The sequence below is a fragment of the Ylistrum balloti genome, unplaced genomic scaffold, assembly GCF_031769215.1.
Source record: "Ylistrum balloti isolate Yb309-2 unplaced genomic scaffold, AGI_CSIRO_Ybal_v1 Utg370370, whole genome shotgun sequence".
Taxonomy (NCBI): domain Eukaryota; kingdom Metazoa; phylum Mollusca; class Bivalvia; order Pectinida; family Pectinidae; genus Ylistrum; species Ylistrum balloti.
In genome coordinates this window covers 2,230,345-2,247,160 of record NW_026782260.1, presented here as the reverse complement: position 1 = coordinate 2,247,160, position 16,816 = coordinate 2,230,345, and the positions used below count along the sequence as shown (strand labels likewise).

The window sequence follows — 16,816 nt, the reverse complement described above, 5'->3', positions numbered from 1 at the left end:
ACAAGGGTATATCAAAACTTAGTTATTTATCAAATTTTAAAACTTTTCTTTGAATTACCTTTAACAAAAACTAATTACCTAGGTATAATGTTATTTGTTGCCCTGATAGTTACAACCATAGCTGCCGCTGCAGCTGGGTGATCAAGATTGGTCTAGGGTTGTGGTATGCCCGAGGCACCAACAGTAGCAATGTACGTATGGAAGGGGAGATCATCACATCAGATTTCCTGCCGTATAGTTTATCATTTAAAGATAAGCAAGCGAATTGTTTTAGTCAAATGATATCCGATATGTCCATGGGTGAAATTGAATTTTAAAAGTCTTGATAATTCATGGTAAGTTGGGAATGGATTTTTATATAAAAGGGATATGGTTTCAGATTTAATTTCTGCACATGTTGGAAAATATTGCATTTTTTTGTTCCAATGAAGATTTAATGGAACGACAACGAGTGTTTTGAAATATATTGCGTTGTAAATGTCAGAATGGGGAATGATAGAACACACATCACGTACTAGAATTGGGACAGCGATCAGGAATGTAAGGGAATGACCGACTGTATCATACCATAGTGGGATTTTAAAGCAGTGAACGGTTGCATATATATTGCGGTAGAAGGATGAGGCAGTGAATGATTGTATATATATCGTGGTGTAAGGGTGAAGCAGTGAATGGTTGTATATATATCGTGGTAGAAGGGTGAAGCAGTGAATGGTTGTATATATATCGTGGTAGAAGGGTGAAGCAGTGAATGATTGTATATATATCGTGGTAGAAGGGTGAAGCAGTGAATGGTTGTATATATATCGTGGTAGAAGGGTGAAGCAGTGAATGATTGTATATATATCGTGGTAGAAGGGTGAAGCAGTGAATGGTTATATATATATTGCGGTAGAAGGATGAGGCAGTGAATGATTGTATCATTATCGTGGTAGAAGGGTGAAGCAGTGAATGGTTGTATATATATCGTGGTAGAAGGGTGAAGCAGTGAATGGTTGTATATATATCGTGGTAGAAGGGTGAAGCAGTGAATGGTTGTATCTGTATCGTGGTGGAAGGGTGAAGCAGTGAATGGTTGTATATATATCGTGGTGGAAGGGTGAAGCAGTGAATGGTTGTATCTGTATCGTGGTGGAAGGGTGAAGCAGTGAATGGTTGTATATATATCGTGGTAGAAGGGTGAAGCAGTGAATGGTTGTATATATATCGTGGTAGAAGGGTGAAGCAGTGAATGGTTGTATATATATCGTGGTGGAAGGGTGAAGCAGTGAATGGTTGTATCATTATCGTGGTAGAAGGGTGAAACAGTGAATGGTTGTATCATTATCGTGTTGGAAGGGTGAAGCAGTGAATGGTTGTATATATATCGTGGTAGAAGGGTGAAGCAGTGAATGGTTGTATCTGTATCGTGGTAGAAGGGTGAAGCAGTGAATGATTGTATCATTATCGTGGTAGAAGGTTGAAGCAGTGAATGGTTGTATATATATCGTGGTAGAAGGTTGAAGCAGTGAATGGTTGTATATATATCGTGGTGGAAGGGTGAAGCAGTGAATAGTTATATATATATCGTAGTGGAAGGGTGAAGCAGTGAATGGTTGTATCTGTATCGTGGTAGAAGGGTGAAGCAGTGAATGGTTGTATATATATCGTGGTGGAAGGGTGAAGCAGTGAATGGTTGTATATATATCGTGTTAGAAGGGTGAAACAGTGAATGGTTGTATCTGTATCGTGGTAGAAGGGTGAAGCAGTGAATGGTTGTATATATATCGTGGTAGAAGGGTGAATCAGTGAATGGTTGTATATATATCGTGGTAGAAGGGTGAAGCAGTGAATGGTTGTATATATGTCGTGGTAGAAGGTTGAAGCAGTGAATGGTTGTATATATAGCGCGGTAGAAGGATGAAGCAGTGAATGGTTGTATATATATCGTGGTGGAAGGATGAAGCAGTGAATGATTGTATGTATATCGTGGTAGAAGGTCGAAGCAGTGAATGATTGTATATATATCGTGATAGAAGGGTGAAGCAGTGAATGGTTATATATATATCGTGGTAGAAGGTTGAATCAGTGAATGATTGTATATATATCGTGATAGAAGGGTGAAGCAGTGAATGATTGTATCATTATCGTGGTAGAAGGTTGAAGCAGTGAATGGTTGTATATATATCGTGGTAGAAGGGTGAATCAGTGAATGGTTGTATATATATCGTGGTAGAAGGGTGAAGCAGTGAATGGTTGTATATATACTGTGGTAGAAGGTTGAAGCAGTGAATGGTTGTATATATAGCGCGGTAGAAGGATGAAGCAGTGAGTGGTTGTATATATATCGTGATAGAAGGGTGAAGCAGTGAATGGTTATATATATATCGTGGTAGAAGGGTGAAGCAGTGAATGATAGTATGTATATCGTGGTAACGACGTTAATTTTGTATCAGGAAAAAATGCAAGAAAATTATAATCTGTTGTTTATAAGTCGGCTAGCTCTGGTTACAATTTGAATTATGTATTGTCTGTAATTCTAATAACTCTATCTCCAAATAAATAAAGAAAATAATGTGTTGTTTATAGGATAAACATCCCACCAATTACATACCACATACACCACACAAATTACATACAACACACAATGTGTTGTTTATAGGATAAACATCCCACCAATTACATACCACATACAATGTGTTGTTTATAGGACAAACATCCCAACAATTACATACAACACACAATGTGTTGTATATAGGATAAACATAACGCAAATTACATACAACACACAATGTGTTGTTCATAGGATTATTAACACCACACAAACTACATACAACACACAATGTGTTGTTTATAGGATAAACATAACACAAATTACATACAACACACAATGTGTTGTTTATAGGATTATTAACACCACACAAATTACATACAACACACAATGTGTTGTTTATAGGATAAACATAACACAAATTACATACAACACACAATGTGTTGTTTATAGGATAAACATCCCACCAATTACATACAACACACAATATGTTGTTTATAGGATAAACATCCCACCAATTACATACAACACACAATGTGTTGTATATAGGATAAACATAACGCAAATTACATACAACATACAATGTGTTGTTTATAGGATGATTTACACCTCACGTAATATGTTGTTTTAAGACAGTTTACACTTCATTAATCACAAACAAATCACAATTTTCCTGGTAAAAGCTTCAGTATGTATTTTTCCTCGTCTGGATACCTTATTATATTATATATAAAGATCTATTAGAACTATAGTACCCGTCCCCTCAAATTTATACAGCTTAAATGTTTTACTAGGAATGAGTATAAACTAAATAAACGCCTGAAGCATAGTTGAGTACTGCAAGCAAATCAAACACATCACACGATAAACGATACAGACTTGTTTAATTTGTCATAATTTGTAAACCCGCCTGAGATAACCTTATCTGAAGTACCTCTGTCAGGATCTGTAAACGTGCGAACACGTGTAATTGACGTGTCAGTAGCTGAGATAGGGTGAAGGTATTGGAGGTGTGATCACATATACACGGAGTAACCCTGTGATTGGTCTATCATGGAGTTACAAAAGACTTGACGTTACAAGATTTACATAAAAATAGAACTTTTTCTTCACATGATATTGAAATTATTACATGCATGTTTTATTTTCCTTAACCGAGTATATTTTTTTATTATTTTATTATTTTGATAACGGCTCCTTTTTAGTAAATTGAAGAAAGGATGCCTTTCAATTTTTATAAATACTTTTCTCGTTGTCTTTTAGAATAAAAGTACCCAGACAACAGTCACTGCATACATTCTGCTAGTACATTAACTCCTTTAGGACATAGATGCTACTTCATTTACAGGTACATAAATGTCATTGCTAAATCTACATGTTTTGTCTGTGTTGAATTGTTCGCGAAGGCAACTTTTAATAGAACTATTAACGGGTTTGGAAAGGTGTCATAGGGTTGGTTAGAAAAAGGTGCAGTCCTTACTGGACAAGACAACATCCCATCTGCATTATATGCAAGGTAACTAATTTGCTGGCGATTTGCCTTAAACTATTAATTAACTGAGAATTTGTGTATATGTTTTATCTGAAACTATTTAAGATAAGCCCTGCACATTATTCGTAGTTCATTATAATTTGGAAACTTGGCTACCATGAATTTCAAATCCATCATAAATCAGTTCATCATCAAATTTAAACACAGAAAATTAAACCGCCCGATCCAGGAGAGTTTAAACGAGACTTACCCCGGCGTAATACCCGTGCCAGCGTTTTCCGTGAGGTTGTGCAGTTCCACCTCCTATTTCTGAACTGGTACTGACATTCAGCTAAAGCCAATTTAGCGCCGTTTGCCACTTCCTCTACAATTTCAATCTCATTCCGACAAATCTCCCGCTGCTTTCCCGCAAGTCGTCTGCTTTTACGGCAAATGCTATTCGGATCCATCACTAGGGGACTTCCCACCGCCCTGTTCGTCCGCCAAAAAAAAAGTTCCGGAAAAGAGAAAACAAAAGTGTAATATTTTTTTTGTAAAAATTGACGGGTTACATATTGTATTCATCAATATAGTATAGTATCTTCAGTTTTCATTTCTGGTATTTTGACATATAGCGGAGAGGTTTATACATCTGGTTCAAGTACTTAAGCAGACAGAGCTCAGTTTAAAGCTCGTTTTAGAAAGTAACGGAGTAAGATAGGCGATTACTGGCGATGGAGTAGGGACTGGTGCCAAACAGTTAATTACGATGAACATTTCTTTTGTCAGTCATGAAAAAACATAACAGCTTCAAATTCCATAAAACAAAAAACTACATGCAAAATACATCAAATCTCCTAGTTATTAAAAAAAGTACGCTAGTTGGCATAGTGACGTAAAAATCGGAAGGGCGTCGCCTTATAATAACAGTGATCAGCTGACTGTATCTCCTAAAATCATGTATTGGTAGTTCATATAAAACTGGGCTTATTTGTCACTAGAGTAAGTCGGACATAAACGATATGAGACAGACGAGAGCTTGTTGTGTATATGCTTGTATGTATATGATGTGATAATCTATGTTTTATAACTATTTTTAATGTATGTTTGAAATTGATTACAGTTTCGCTTTCTTATATAAACTTATTGTTTTGGAATCGACAATTAAGTAGTCTGGAGTAAATATATAATCTGATATCAGTTGCCAAGAGTGGATGTCTGGAAAATTGTAGACAAAAATACATATAGAACACTACACTTACTTCAAACCCAAACAAAATCAATATTACAATGAATCTATTTAACAAAATTACGCATGACACGTTTTAATTCATTTGAAAAAGGCAAAAGTCAAAATATATTCATATACTTGACATTGTTCTAAAAATCATTATTATCAAATATTGATAAATTTGAAATTTATTGATTTGTAGGATCAGTACATTTTATATTTTGATATATATTGTTTTATTCCCAAGTCTCCTCCTAGGTTTAACACTGTCCCTCATATCATTGAAGAGTCTTATAAGATACAGGTATATGATGCTGTTAAGTTCATTTTTATTTGTATGGAAAGGTGATATTTTCTGGTACGTCTTTAGTACGATAATAACATAACAATGAATTTGAATTAACCCTAATACTTATATACCGATGTAAACACAAAATACACCACAATACACTGTCAGAATGACTAATACACCTCTGCCAAGGAATATTTTTATTTAGTCAATGTTTCACTGTTGTTATCACAAACTGAATTTTTTTATTGTTTTCGATCAATAGAAAAATATGTTTGCTTCGTTATAAGCAAATGACGTCACAAATAATCTTTGGATTATGTTCACAAAAAATAAGTTTGTATTGAAAAAAAAATAAATAGTAAATAAAATAGTAGTAAACAAATTAAATCTGTATGTGATTGATTTAACCACGTTTACTTGCCTACAGCAATATAAGTCACATTCTGTAAAATCATACATTTTGGCGAGACTCAAATTTCGCGGGGTTCTAAAAATATATCCTTTCCTTGGCACTTGATTTCATTGATTATTGTTTGCCACAATATTCACTTGTGCTGTAGTCCGTGTCAACTTATATCTTTTTATCATTTCGTGGATATATAAATTTAGAGTAAAATTAGAGTACCCACAAATTTTTTGAAAATAAAACACCAACGAAAATTTATGATTTTACAGTAAAGCAGTTTGATCTGATTTCCTGATGAATAGTGTTTCTATAAACCAGAATTGGATACGTAGACATCCATACCTTAGTAAGCCATACAACGTGTAAATCAATTGCTAACAATATAACTAGGAAAAAATGTACATGTACTATTTCTAACGTTTGTTTGGTAATCAGTTTACTTCATTTATTTTTTCTCTTTTCACAAAATGAAACAGAAAAAAATACATTTACTTATTTATGCATAAGATCAACAGGGCAATTAAACCTGGATTCTTGTAGAAATCGTTTTTTTTTCTATCTATCCCTTTCTTATATGAATATCAGTTCCAGTGGTACATAGAATGTCACTGTGAAAGTTTATCTTTCAGTAAACATATATAGCAGTTTATATCGTTGGTCAAATAATCTAAAAATAGCCTGGACACATGGCTTTAAATAACGGTTAGTCATTTCATAAGATCAGTTGTGTAAGTTGTTGGGAATTTCAATTTATCACAAAGCTGCCTATCAGTTCAGCTGTCAAAATCAAACGAAGTATGTAATGCACATTTACAATTGTATATAATCTTTATTGAAATGATATTGATATCAAATTCTAAACACAAATATGCGAGACCGTTACAAATTTCAAAATAAGGTTACACGCATAGGGTATAAGATAGGGTTATGTTTGATATTTAGACTGAAATAATTATAAAAATTGTGGCGAACCCATCGTAAAGGTACATTTTGGTATACATCAATTTGTATGCCTAGATCAGTTTCACGTTGTATGTTTGGCGGAGTACGGCACTGCGGAGTTTGTTTTGGCACAGGGAAAGGTTCACACCCGTGATCCCATTTTGCTGAAATGACATGTAAGTGGCTCCACATGAAATCAACACTTGACATGCAGGTCGTTATGAATAATATTTCAAAATGTCTGAACTTCCGGTTCGTGGTGGCAGTCTTGCACTAAAGTGACATGTATCGTGGTTAAGAGAGTTAAAACGAGATACAGAAGTTTGTCTTCCAAGATTGAAATAAACTGGTATGACAGTTATATATGAACACACATCTTAAACTACATCATGTAATTACAACTAAATTCAAAACAAAGTGAAAGCATTTTCATTTGTGTAGACTGAGGGCGGTTTATTGGTGTGATCTTGAAAATCATTGTATTAATGACATGTCTTTAGTAAATCTGACCTGATTGTCATAAAGAAGATAATAACATTTGTACAATTGTATTTAAGACGTTAACAGAAGTCTTTTTATACTGTCATTTTCCATATTCAAGGATTTTTTTAAATATCATATGTAGTAACGATTTGGTATCCAGAATGGTGTTGGCAATCAACCATATGTTTCATTTATTTTTCGTTGTGTTTTCATTGATACCTGCATAATTGCGTTGATCCTTTATGTATTTGGAAAGTAAGGAGAGCTTTGATTAAGAAATTTAGAATGCATCACGCAACATATGATTTTAATTAAACTGAACGTTAATAGGACATACAGCAACTATAAACTTAACCAAATACAATTTTAATTTTTCTTTGTTTTCACGATATTATATTATCAGAAATTTAAAATATATCATGCAACATATGATTTTAATTGATTCTGACTGTTAATAGGACCTTAAACAACAATAAACTAAATCAAATATAATTTTAATTTGCTTTGTTTTAATGATATTTTGTTATATATCAATTTTTAGTGCGTCTCTAACAGCTGCTTTTGTTTATATATTTAATGGGGTTCGTCTGGTCGACAACTTCTGCAAGCATTTAACTGTAAACATCGTACACATTTAACTTCAGGAATAAGGATGATGTCTAGATATACTGTCCTTTTCATTGTTTGTACTCTCTAAACTTATTTGAAAACCCTACCCAGGGTACCCTAGTTTATCGCATCACGAGCTAAACCGAATCGTGATGGGAGGGCCGTGGAATTGCACTGTGAGGTAATTTTCTATAACTCAATTATTCGTGGTTCGTGGACTTTGGCAATATACAAGTTTCGCCTTTTATTTATCTGACATTTCAAATCAGTTCGTTTTTCAGTGTACGCTATGTTCCAAGGGTTACGTTTCCCACCCTATCAGACATTCGGTTTGATCGATATGAATAAGTGAATTCTTACTTGTCTTTTATGCCGGATATTGAAAAATAAAATGATTACTTTCAAAAATCTGTAAAATTATTCAAAAACATTTCAATTATTGCTGTTAAATTCTTTAATATTTATCTTATTGTCAGATATCTTTCACAGTAACAATCTCATTTGTTGTAAATGATTTTTAATGTAAAATCCTGATGCTATTATTCATAGTTATTTATAATTGTCAAAAATTTAATTGCCTTTGAAATTAAATCCGTCTTAAATCATTATCACAAAGCAACTTACACAAGATTAGTGTTGGTTCATTCGTCAAATTATACATGCGATTATTTACGAGTACGGGAATATATTCATATGTATGATTTTGTTTAGAAAAGAACAATAAAGGTTTTATATCCTTTTTCATGACGTCTACACAAAGGAACTGCTGTTAAAGATACGAATTGAAAGTAGAATCAATTCATCATGACATTTAATACACACAATTACCAAAATAGTTAGAAAATTATCATTTCTAAGAAAATGGTATAAAAATGCAGTTTCAGAATATTGTAAGTTATGCTATTTATTATAACGAGATGATTGTATCTGAAATAAGTATTAGCTACATACACCAAATCACATACATTACTAACATACTTCTAACAGGTGTGAACTGACATGTTCCTCCACATCACTAACACTTTAACAGTGTCAGAGATAGTGATGGTATCCTGAGATGATTCTAGATCTTTCTGAAATTATATTTCGTGTTGATATCACTCTACTTCCTGAATCGACCTGGTATCTTAACCGTTACGTAAGAAAGTTCACATCGTCAATACACTTTCACACTGTTCCTCGAAATAAGCGATATTTCTGTGATGAATTGTATACGATACATTGAAATCATTTGCTCGACATAAGGAGAGTTGATCACTTCGAGAAAGCGATGAATTCCTCATTAAAGACGTTTTATAATTCCACACTACAGTGATTCAGCTGTTAAACGGTGGACAATTCAATACAAACACAGTTCGATTGAAAAATAAGATTGCTAAATTAATTGAAAATACGAAACGAAAAACCATAGGTTGGTTCAGAAAGATGGATCATAAGCAAATTCCTAGTCATTGATTACAAGAAAATAAAATTGACTGGACGTAAGAGTTAGTTCTAAGCCCAGTATAAAGGTTGACGTCAAAACAGCTTAGGGACACATCTTGTTTAAAACGACCAAGAAAATTAAAACAAGAAAATCGAAGTATATGTTACAGGAATGAAAAGGGTAGAAATAGTTTTAAATAGTTTCAACAGATGGTGGAAACGATTTAGTTTGTCTGAAAACAAATGTTTACAGCAGAATCCAATAAGAATATATAATAATTCTGCGAGAGTCAGGATTTTCTGGTTGATTGCAATGTAACCTTCCCACCTATTAACCCTATTGTTCTTTTACTTATCACCGTTTAGTATGGTAGATATATAGTAAATATATCAGTGTTACGTTATACATGGGCAGGACTATAGGTTGTAACAGGTCACGTCTCCCAAGACTTAGTTCCGCCATATCACCGTCAGATTTATCGTTTCAAGGTTCTATTTCATTCTTATCTATAGGCCTTCTAACTCTGGCAGATTTATTGTTTTCGTCTTTTGCATATGACAGATTATTTTGAGCACCTTAAATTGTTAGGTGTTTCTGACAACATTGAAAGTCTTGCAGAACAAATACAATGCCATTCAAAATAATTAAAATGTATTTATCAATTTATACTCTTTTATTGGATAGCCACTTAGGGTTAACTTTTGACAATGTCCATATTTCAGAGAATGGTCGAAAGCAAGAAAGAGCCATATTTTGTTAATCCTTATTCGTCATTCATTCAGAAATTAAAACCACGAACTGATTAAAAATAGACTGATATGTATTGATATGTTTCTTTCACATAGTAATAATAGGCTTCTAGCAAAGATTGTACAAAAGACAAGTGGATGTCACGTTTCAATGTTGAATATATATAAATTGATCGTAACTTGTTTGATATGTTTACAATATGTTTAATGTCGGCTCACTCTGAATAACGATTTAGTGTGTATGCTTCGTATCACATTGATTATAAAGTACCACACATCTTGAAGGGGAAAATGTGTAACACTGATTTAAGCTGGAGAGATAATGTTACATGTTAGTGTAGAAAGTATGTAACATTGCAGATATCTAATACCAGCAGCAATATCTTGTACAACCGTGAATATCCCGTTACAGTGTGAACAGCCTGTATTAAAGTGAATATCACTCTTCATATTAGACATGGATGTATTAAGTTTATAAGTGAATGATAATGATGTTTCATAGTTGATGATATATATAACTTTACAGTACCAAACTATGTATTATTTCTCAAGCAGGTGTTTATTCATTATTTTTGAAAAGATTAAGATTTATTACGTAGCCTGTAAGGAATATATTGTATTTTTCTTTATCAATATCAACCATACTATAAATTGTTCCACAAAAACGGGTATAACAGTGACTATGTATAATAATGTCTCATATATTCAGATATATACTATATTTTGTTTAAGAGACAACAAAACGTCGACTATCGTGTTTAAAGTTACTGAAATATAGAATATTTAATAAAGTGTAGTTGTGTTTCAATACGAGAGCATTTAAGTATGGAAATACAGATTGTGATATAAAAACACCATTACTATACGCAACTGCAGTGTGATGATCACTGTAGTGTGGTATTAAATTTCAAATAGCAAGTCCTGATGAAGGGTTAGAATGAAAATACTGTAAGACTTGTTCAATAGATAACTTATATACAATAGATACCACCATTTGATAAGATTTAAGTAATATATACATTTTATGAGAAGTAAGGATATTAATAGAATGACATTTTATACGGCTGATTCTGTTCACGTACCAAATGTGTTAAAAACTTAATGGGGAAGTACGGAAATCACACTCAACCCCAATAAATATTAAAATATATTAGTGAAAGTGAGCTTACCTTGTAATTTATTGGTTTAAATTATGATGCTAAATATATTTTAAAATAACATTATACACATATGTTCCGGTTTCACTATTTGTAAAAAATAGACGTTGTGTGCATCATACTACAGACGTTGATAACGGAATATCCTCTTTGTAAATATATTTCCTTGATACGACTCTTTTGATTAATATCAGCATGCAATGATACATCACACCATCCAATAGTTTTGTACTTGAGATAATATACTCTATTCTATATTTATTTTGTATTTTAAAAAATGTTTTGCTTGTGTGTCTTCGTTATGAATCGTTAACATATACGCATGTGAAAAGTTATATTGTTTAACCACCTTTGAATATAATCAAAGGCTCCTTATTGCAGTCTATGTTCGTTTAATGTTAAAATTATGTTAACTATTTAAGGTATAATTTTATGTTGTTGGTTGAGGGTTTGATGCTTGTGTAAGTACTCAAGACTATGGTGTATGATATTATTTATCCCTTCAGTAAATTCCCTGAAACTGTGATAAGATAACGCACATAATTGAAAAAAGTTGCAACCACTTGTGACTGTAAATTGCTTTAACCAATTTGTTGCTTTCGTATCTATGTAAATGATGACCTGCCGAGATTAGGTACACATCTTACAGACCACAAAATGCATTGTTTCAACTACAGCAGATAATTTGCGCACCCACTCATGTGATAGTTTTCGTCACCGCGCCTTAAACATACCCATCCCTCCACCCAGTTGCTAATCTCTTTTTTATCTGAGAAAAACGGTGGTTTAATTAAGTGTTAATTATGTTTTTTTAACCAGAAATTGACACTCGACTGTAATCACCCCACTGCCACTTGTGTTTTAATGCTGTACCATATCGCCAGTATTACGTGCGTACTAAATGTCCCCTTTGACCTGTCCAGGATTCCTTATGCATTTGTGTTTATCATGACAAAAAAATGTTTTAAATGTTTTGTTTTTTCTGATGATCATTTTTATTTTGACGCAAAAAAGTCATTTTATTATTTCAATGACTCATTATATATAGAAGGAAACTACATAACCAGTGAATATTATTGTTTGGCCAGTACGACATACGGGTTAAAAGACTTCACAATAATTGGTATTCACATCAAAATTCAACTAATAACGTTATGTCTATATTTCGTGAATTTCATTAATCTACAATGGGTATGTTCTGCACACTCTGGTATAGTATTCCGAATACAATGTTCCCAATTGAAACATCGCCTGGCAAACACAAGAAGTGTTTCTGCAATGAATTTAAAAAATATGCCGAGGTTTTACAACATAAATTAATAAATGTTCGCCGATTTGGTAATAAAAGAAGTAATGACCAGATATTTAATTGGGATATTTTAATGCTGATTCCTTATTCCTAAAATAAAAATCGGGTTCAGATTGTGTTTATTACAATTATAGGTTCTTGCATAATTTCGTAATTTTCTTAACTGCTTAATGGAAAATCGACTTGGCAACGAAAGCAGATGCAGTTGTTCATCTTCTTAAAAATGTCTGGTAATATATTTTGTATTGTTACAAAATGGATATACTGTCCATCGAGTGTGAAATACAAACAGCTGTTTTACATAAGTATGTGGTTTACATTACCTTAAGTGCTTACATGATATCGTGGAGTGTCTACCCTGTGTTGGCCTTAGGCACTGAAGTTCAGGCTTAAACAAAGTTAACATATTTTCAACCCAAAAAAATATATATTCCTCACATATTATCATTTGCACTCGATGAACTGTGATTCTGAACATTTGCACATGGACTAGATACAGAACATCCCATCATGCTTTATAGAAATTCATGTTATAACAATATCGGTAACACTGTGCATATCATTAACTCGGGTAGAAAAATAGATAATTTCTAGTAATGAATATATTATATGCGTATCTTTCATTAAAAAATATTATTTACTATTCTGAAAACCTAACATATGTGACATATAATTGATGTTTCAGCGTGACAACTTTTTATAACAAAATAGTAAATATATATTTCAATCTTTACCCAAACAAGATCTATCTAATGTAATTATATCTTAAGTCATGCTTAAATAGTGTGATGAACATTGTTTGATTACCTAATTGTTTCACGCGCTCATTAAGTTAGTTATTAATTAGTATTTCCGATTGATATAAATCTAATATATTTATTGATCTGTTTACTTCATATAATTATTTACGGATCTAATGTGTATGTTGTTACAATGAATCCCTATTGGTAGAGTACTGACGTATCAAGGAGTCTTGTAAAATAATTTGTTTGATATTTATACAGGAAATCGATTTCAAATGTAAATTATTTTAAAGACTCAATTTATCAAAATATACTTAAAACGTCTATTAAAATTCAAATTTAAAGAACACACAGGGTGATTTAAAGCGGAATGTTGTGTATCAAAATATGATATCATATCATCGAACATCGCCCTATGAGGATCAAATCAATGATAGATGTTTGCAGGGTTACATTTAATGTTTACCTCTTCTAAGTGACACCAAAACCAGTGAAACTTAAATATTCATTAGGTTGTAACTACAGTTAGAAAAACGTATCAAGAATTGACAAGATCTTTATATAAATTATTTGAAAACATGATGCCCTATCGTAAAATCAAAACTCAATATATGCTGCCAAATGTTCATAAAGGACATATATCGGACTAGATTCGGTATAAATCAATTAAACAGTGGTATTAACGAGTTTAAAATAGACTTTTAACAAATTACATTATCTACATATATGTTGTTTATGAAATAAATATCGAATATAAACTATTTAGATAAATTCGATAAATCAATAAATCATTCACCTTCTTTATTTGTGATATCATTTTAAGTTTCTTTATCTTTATTTTAATATCTTGTGCACGACAAAACTTGACTCTTGCATCATAAATTATTATTCAGTTTGGTTTTTATCATTTTTTGTCTTTAATAAAAAAATACAATAATGCATATGAAAACAATTGCTTGGTTTCCATCATTTTTCTTTCAAATCGGAGAGCTAAATTATTTTTTATTGAATTCTTCTTGTTTTAAACATATCTATGTATAGAGATACCATCAACTGGGTCATTTTAATTACAGGATTGTGATATACTACCCGCTTAATTCATCATGTAAACGCTTTGATTATCCTCTAATACTATGTCTTCAAGCGTCTTTGTGATGGCGTTGTGAAGACTTGTGTGTGTATCTGAGTGAGCGATGATACGTAAATGATACCCAGTCTATCAACAAAGGTCACCTTAGGTCAACGCCATTCGTTAGAATCGCCCTGTGTAAATCACGATGACCTAGGCTAGACAACGTACTGGTATGCGTGGTTTGCAATCAGTATTAATTGAATGCCCAGTTAAAGATTACCTTGAAATCTATCTGTCTCAGTCACCTAAGTAATTATCTCGGGTAATTAGCATCTGAATTTAACATATGTTCAATATTATAACTACTAGATAATTCTTAACACAGGTTGTGTCCAGCATTGTCCATTCCGAGATAACTACGCACATTTGCTTAATCCCTATCCTAAATTTTTAATGCTAACTACTTAATCATTTGATTCATGAAAAAATATACAAATGGATTTAAAATTACCGAAATAATTATATCTAAAACCTACAATTTGATATAGAAACTGTTAACTGAAATGAATAATGATACACCATTACTGAATTAAATCATACAAAAAATACATCTTAATGTTAAGTTCTTTACAGAAAAAAAGGAAATCGAAATGTGTTAATTTGAAAGAAAAATACCTAATTTTCTTTTTAAAAATCTACAAAGGGAATTGTATGCATTTTATTATTATTAGATATATGAATATGCTAATGAGCCGAATTATTGTGAATTACATGAATATGTAAATGAGCTACTTACCACCATAGACCTATGATATTGGTTGGACACAGCAGATAAAAGTATACAAATACAAGTACTCCTTGAACTTGCATGGTTTGACATGCAATGGTCGTGCGTCTCTCGTGAGAATGGCTGGACTGATCGCCGCCAGTAATTGTACCGGAATCGATATTACGTAATTCTTATTTCCAATTCCCAAGGAGAAATAACACCATGTCTTTGTTGGTGGTTCCAAAAGTAATTCAAGAACAATTCCATACGTGTAACCGTTTACCTATAAAGTTCTCACTGATACACACATACATTCCATTATATACATGCATGCAAGAAAGAGGCTTGTTGCAGTTTATTTGGGAATGAATACTAACAAAGTGCGTATTGGGAGAGCAGTTACCACGTACTTGTCAATCAGTTCCAATCACCCTTGTTCTAATAACCACAACAACAGAGTGTACCGGCGTGTGGCAGCCTACCCCGGGGTGAGGTTGTATGGACGGCGATCCAAGGACGGGCCTTACTCTCGCATACATTTCCTCATTTCCTAGTCTAACTTATAGTAGGCTAGCAGTAAAGGATAAATGCTCACTCCATACGGGTAGTTTTGATGTACTACATCCTCTAAAATAGTGTGTTTGGGTAGCCGGTGCTCCAGTCTTCGACTTCCGTCACTGGGAGAATTCAAGCGAACCATGGCTCATGTGGTCTCGGCTACATTATATATGACTGTGAATGTGTATTCTGACGATGAAGCATTCTTTTAATATGTATAGAGCGGTGTCTATCCCCTCAATCCCGATTTCCTCAAAACGAATAGACCAATGCCGTTACGTCATCTATGTCTTCCTGTGCCGAAAATCCTCCGATATGGCTTGTTGGCGACCTCATACAGTTACAGTTATCCGGTAATGCTTCAAGTGATCTGAACGGCCTGAAAAAGAGGTACATAAGATAGTGAGATTTGATAAAACATGCATGGCTTAGGTATGGACTTGGTTTACTAAACGTCATTAAAACATCTATGTATGACAAACCTCAACTTGGTGGCTTACCGTATCATCAGAAAATGAACATAGCGAGGATCGGTCTCAGTAAAAAAACTATCAGGGACTAATATAATTGAAATGAATAAAGGAGAAGAACCAATAAGTATAATTCACGGGATACACAGGTGACTTTCCTACCAGAGTACCACAGGTGAAGCCTCTCGTGTCGTTGTGTGGCTCACCGACCCTATTTGGTGTGCTGGGGTTTTATTGTAGTGTATAACATCACAATAGTGAGACTCGTTTGATCAGTGACCCCAACAGACCGTGTTATCTGATACAACTACGATGGCTCAATATATGGGAATAAAAACATACGCTTATATTTGAAGTTAATACTAGATTTTCAACCATGTTTTCTCCTCTCGAAGTATGTCCCCTGCCGAATGACGGCGCATCAAAAAGCTTTGTTTTGATGCGGATTAAGAAGGGTGCATGTATTTGTGTGATGTAATGACCACCAGATTGTCTAGACATTTAGTATAAGGGTTAGTGATTAAATAGAAATTGGGGTGTTAATCTAACTGTTATATCGTTGATTTGTTCAAGTTGTAACAGTCACACCATAGTCTGAT

The 16,816-nt window shown here is 33.1% G+C and overlaps 1 protein-coding gene across 1 annotated transcript in view; it reads right to left on the bottom strand.

Annotated features, from left to right (window-relative positions):
• The window catches only part of LOC132554030 (protein Wnt-6-like), a 31,646-nt gene extending 16,356 nt beyond the window's left edge, over positions 1–15,290 (bottom strand). Inside the window, exons 1-2 of the mRNA XM_060218328.1 lie at positions 15,217–15,290; positions 4,273–4,493 (exon numbers count right to left, since the gene is read on the bottom strand). Of these exons, the coding sequence (XP_060074311.1) occupies positions 4,273–4,493; positions 15,217–15,290 (295 nt within the window). The remainder of the gene's footprint in view (positions 1–4,272; positions 4,494–15,216) is intronic.
• Positions 15,291–16,816: the final 1,526 nt, after the last annotated feature.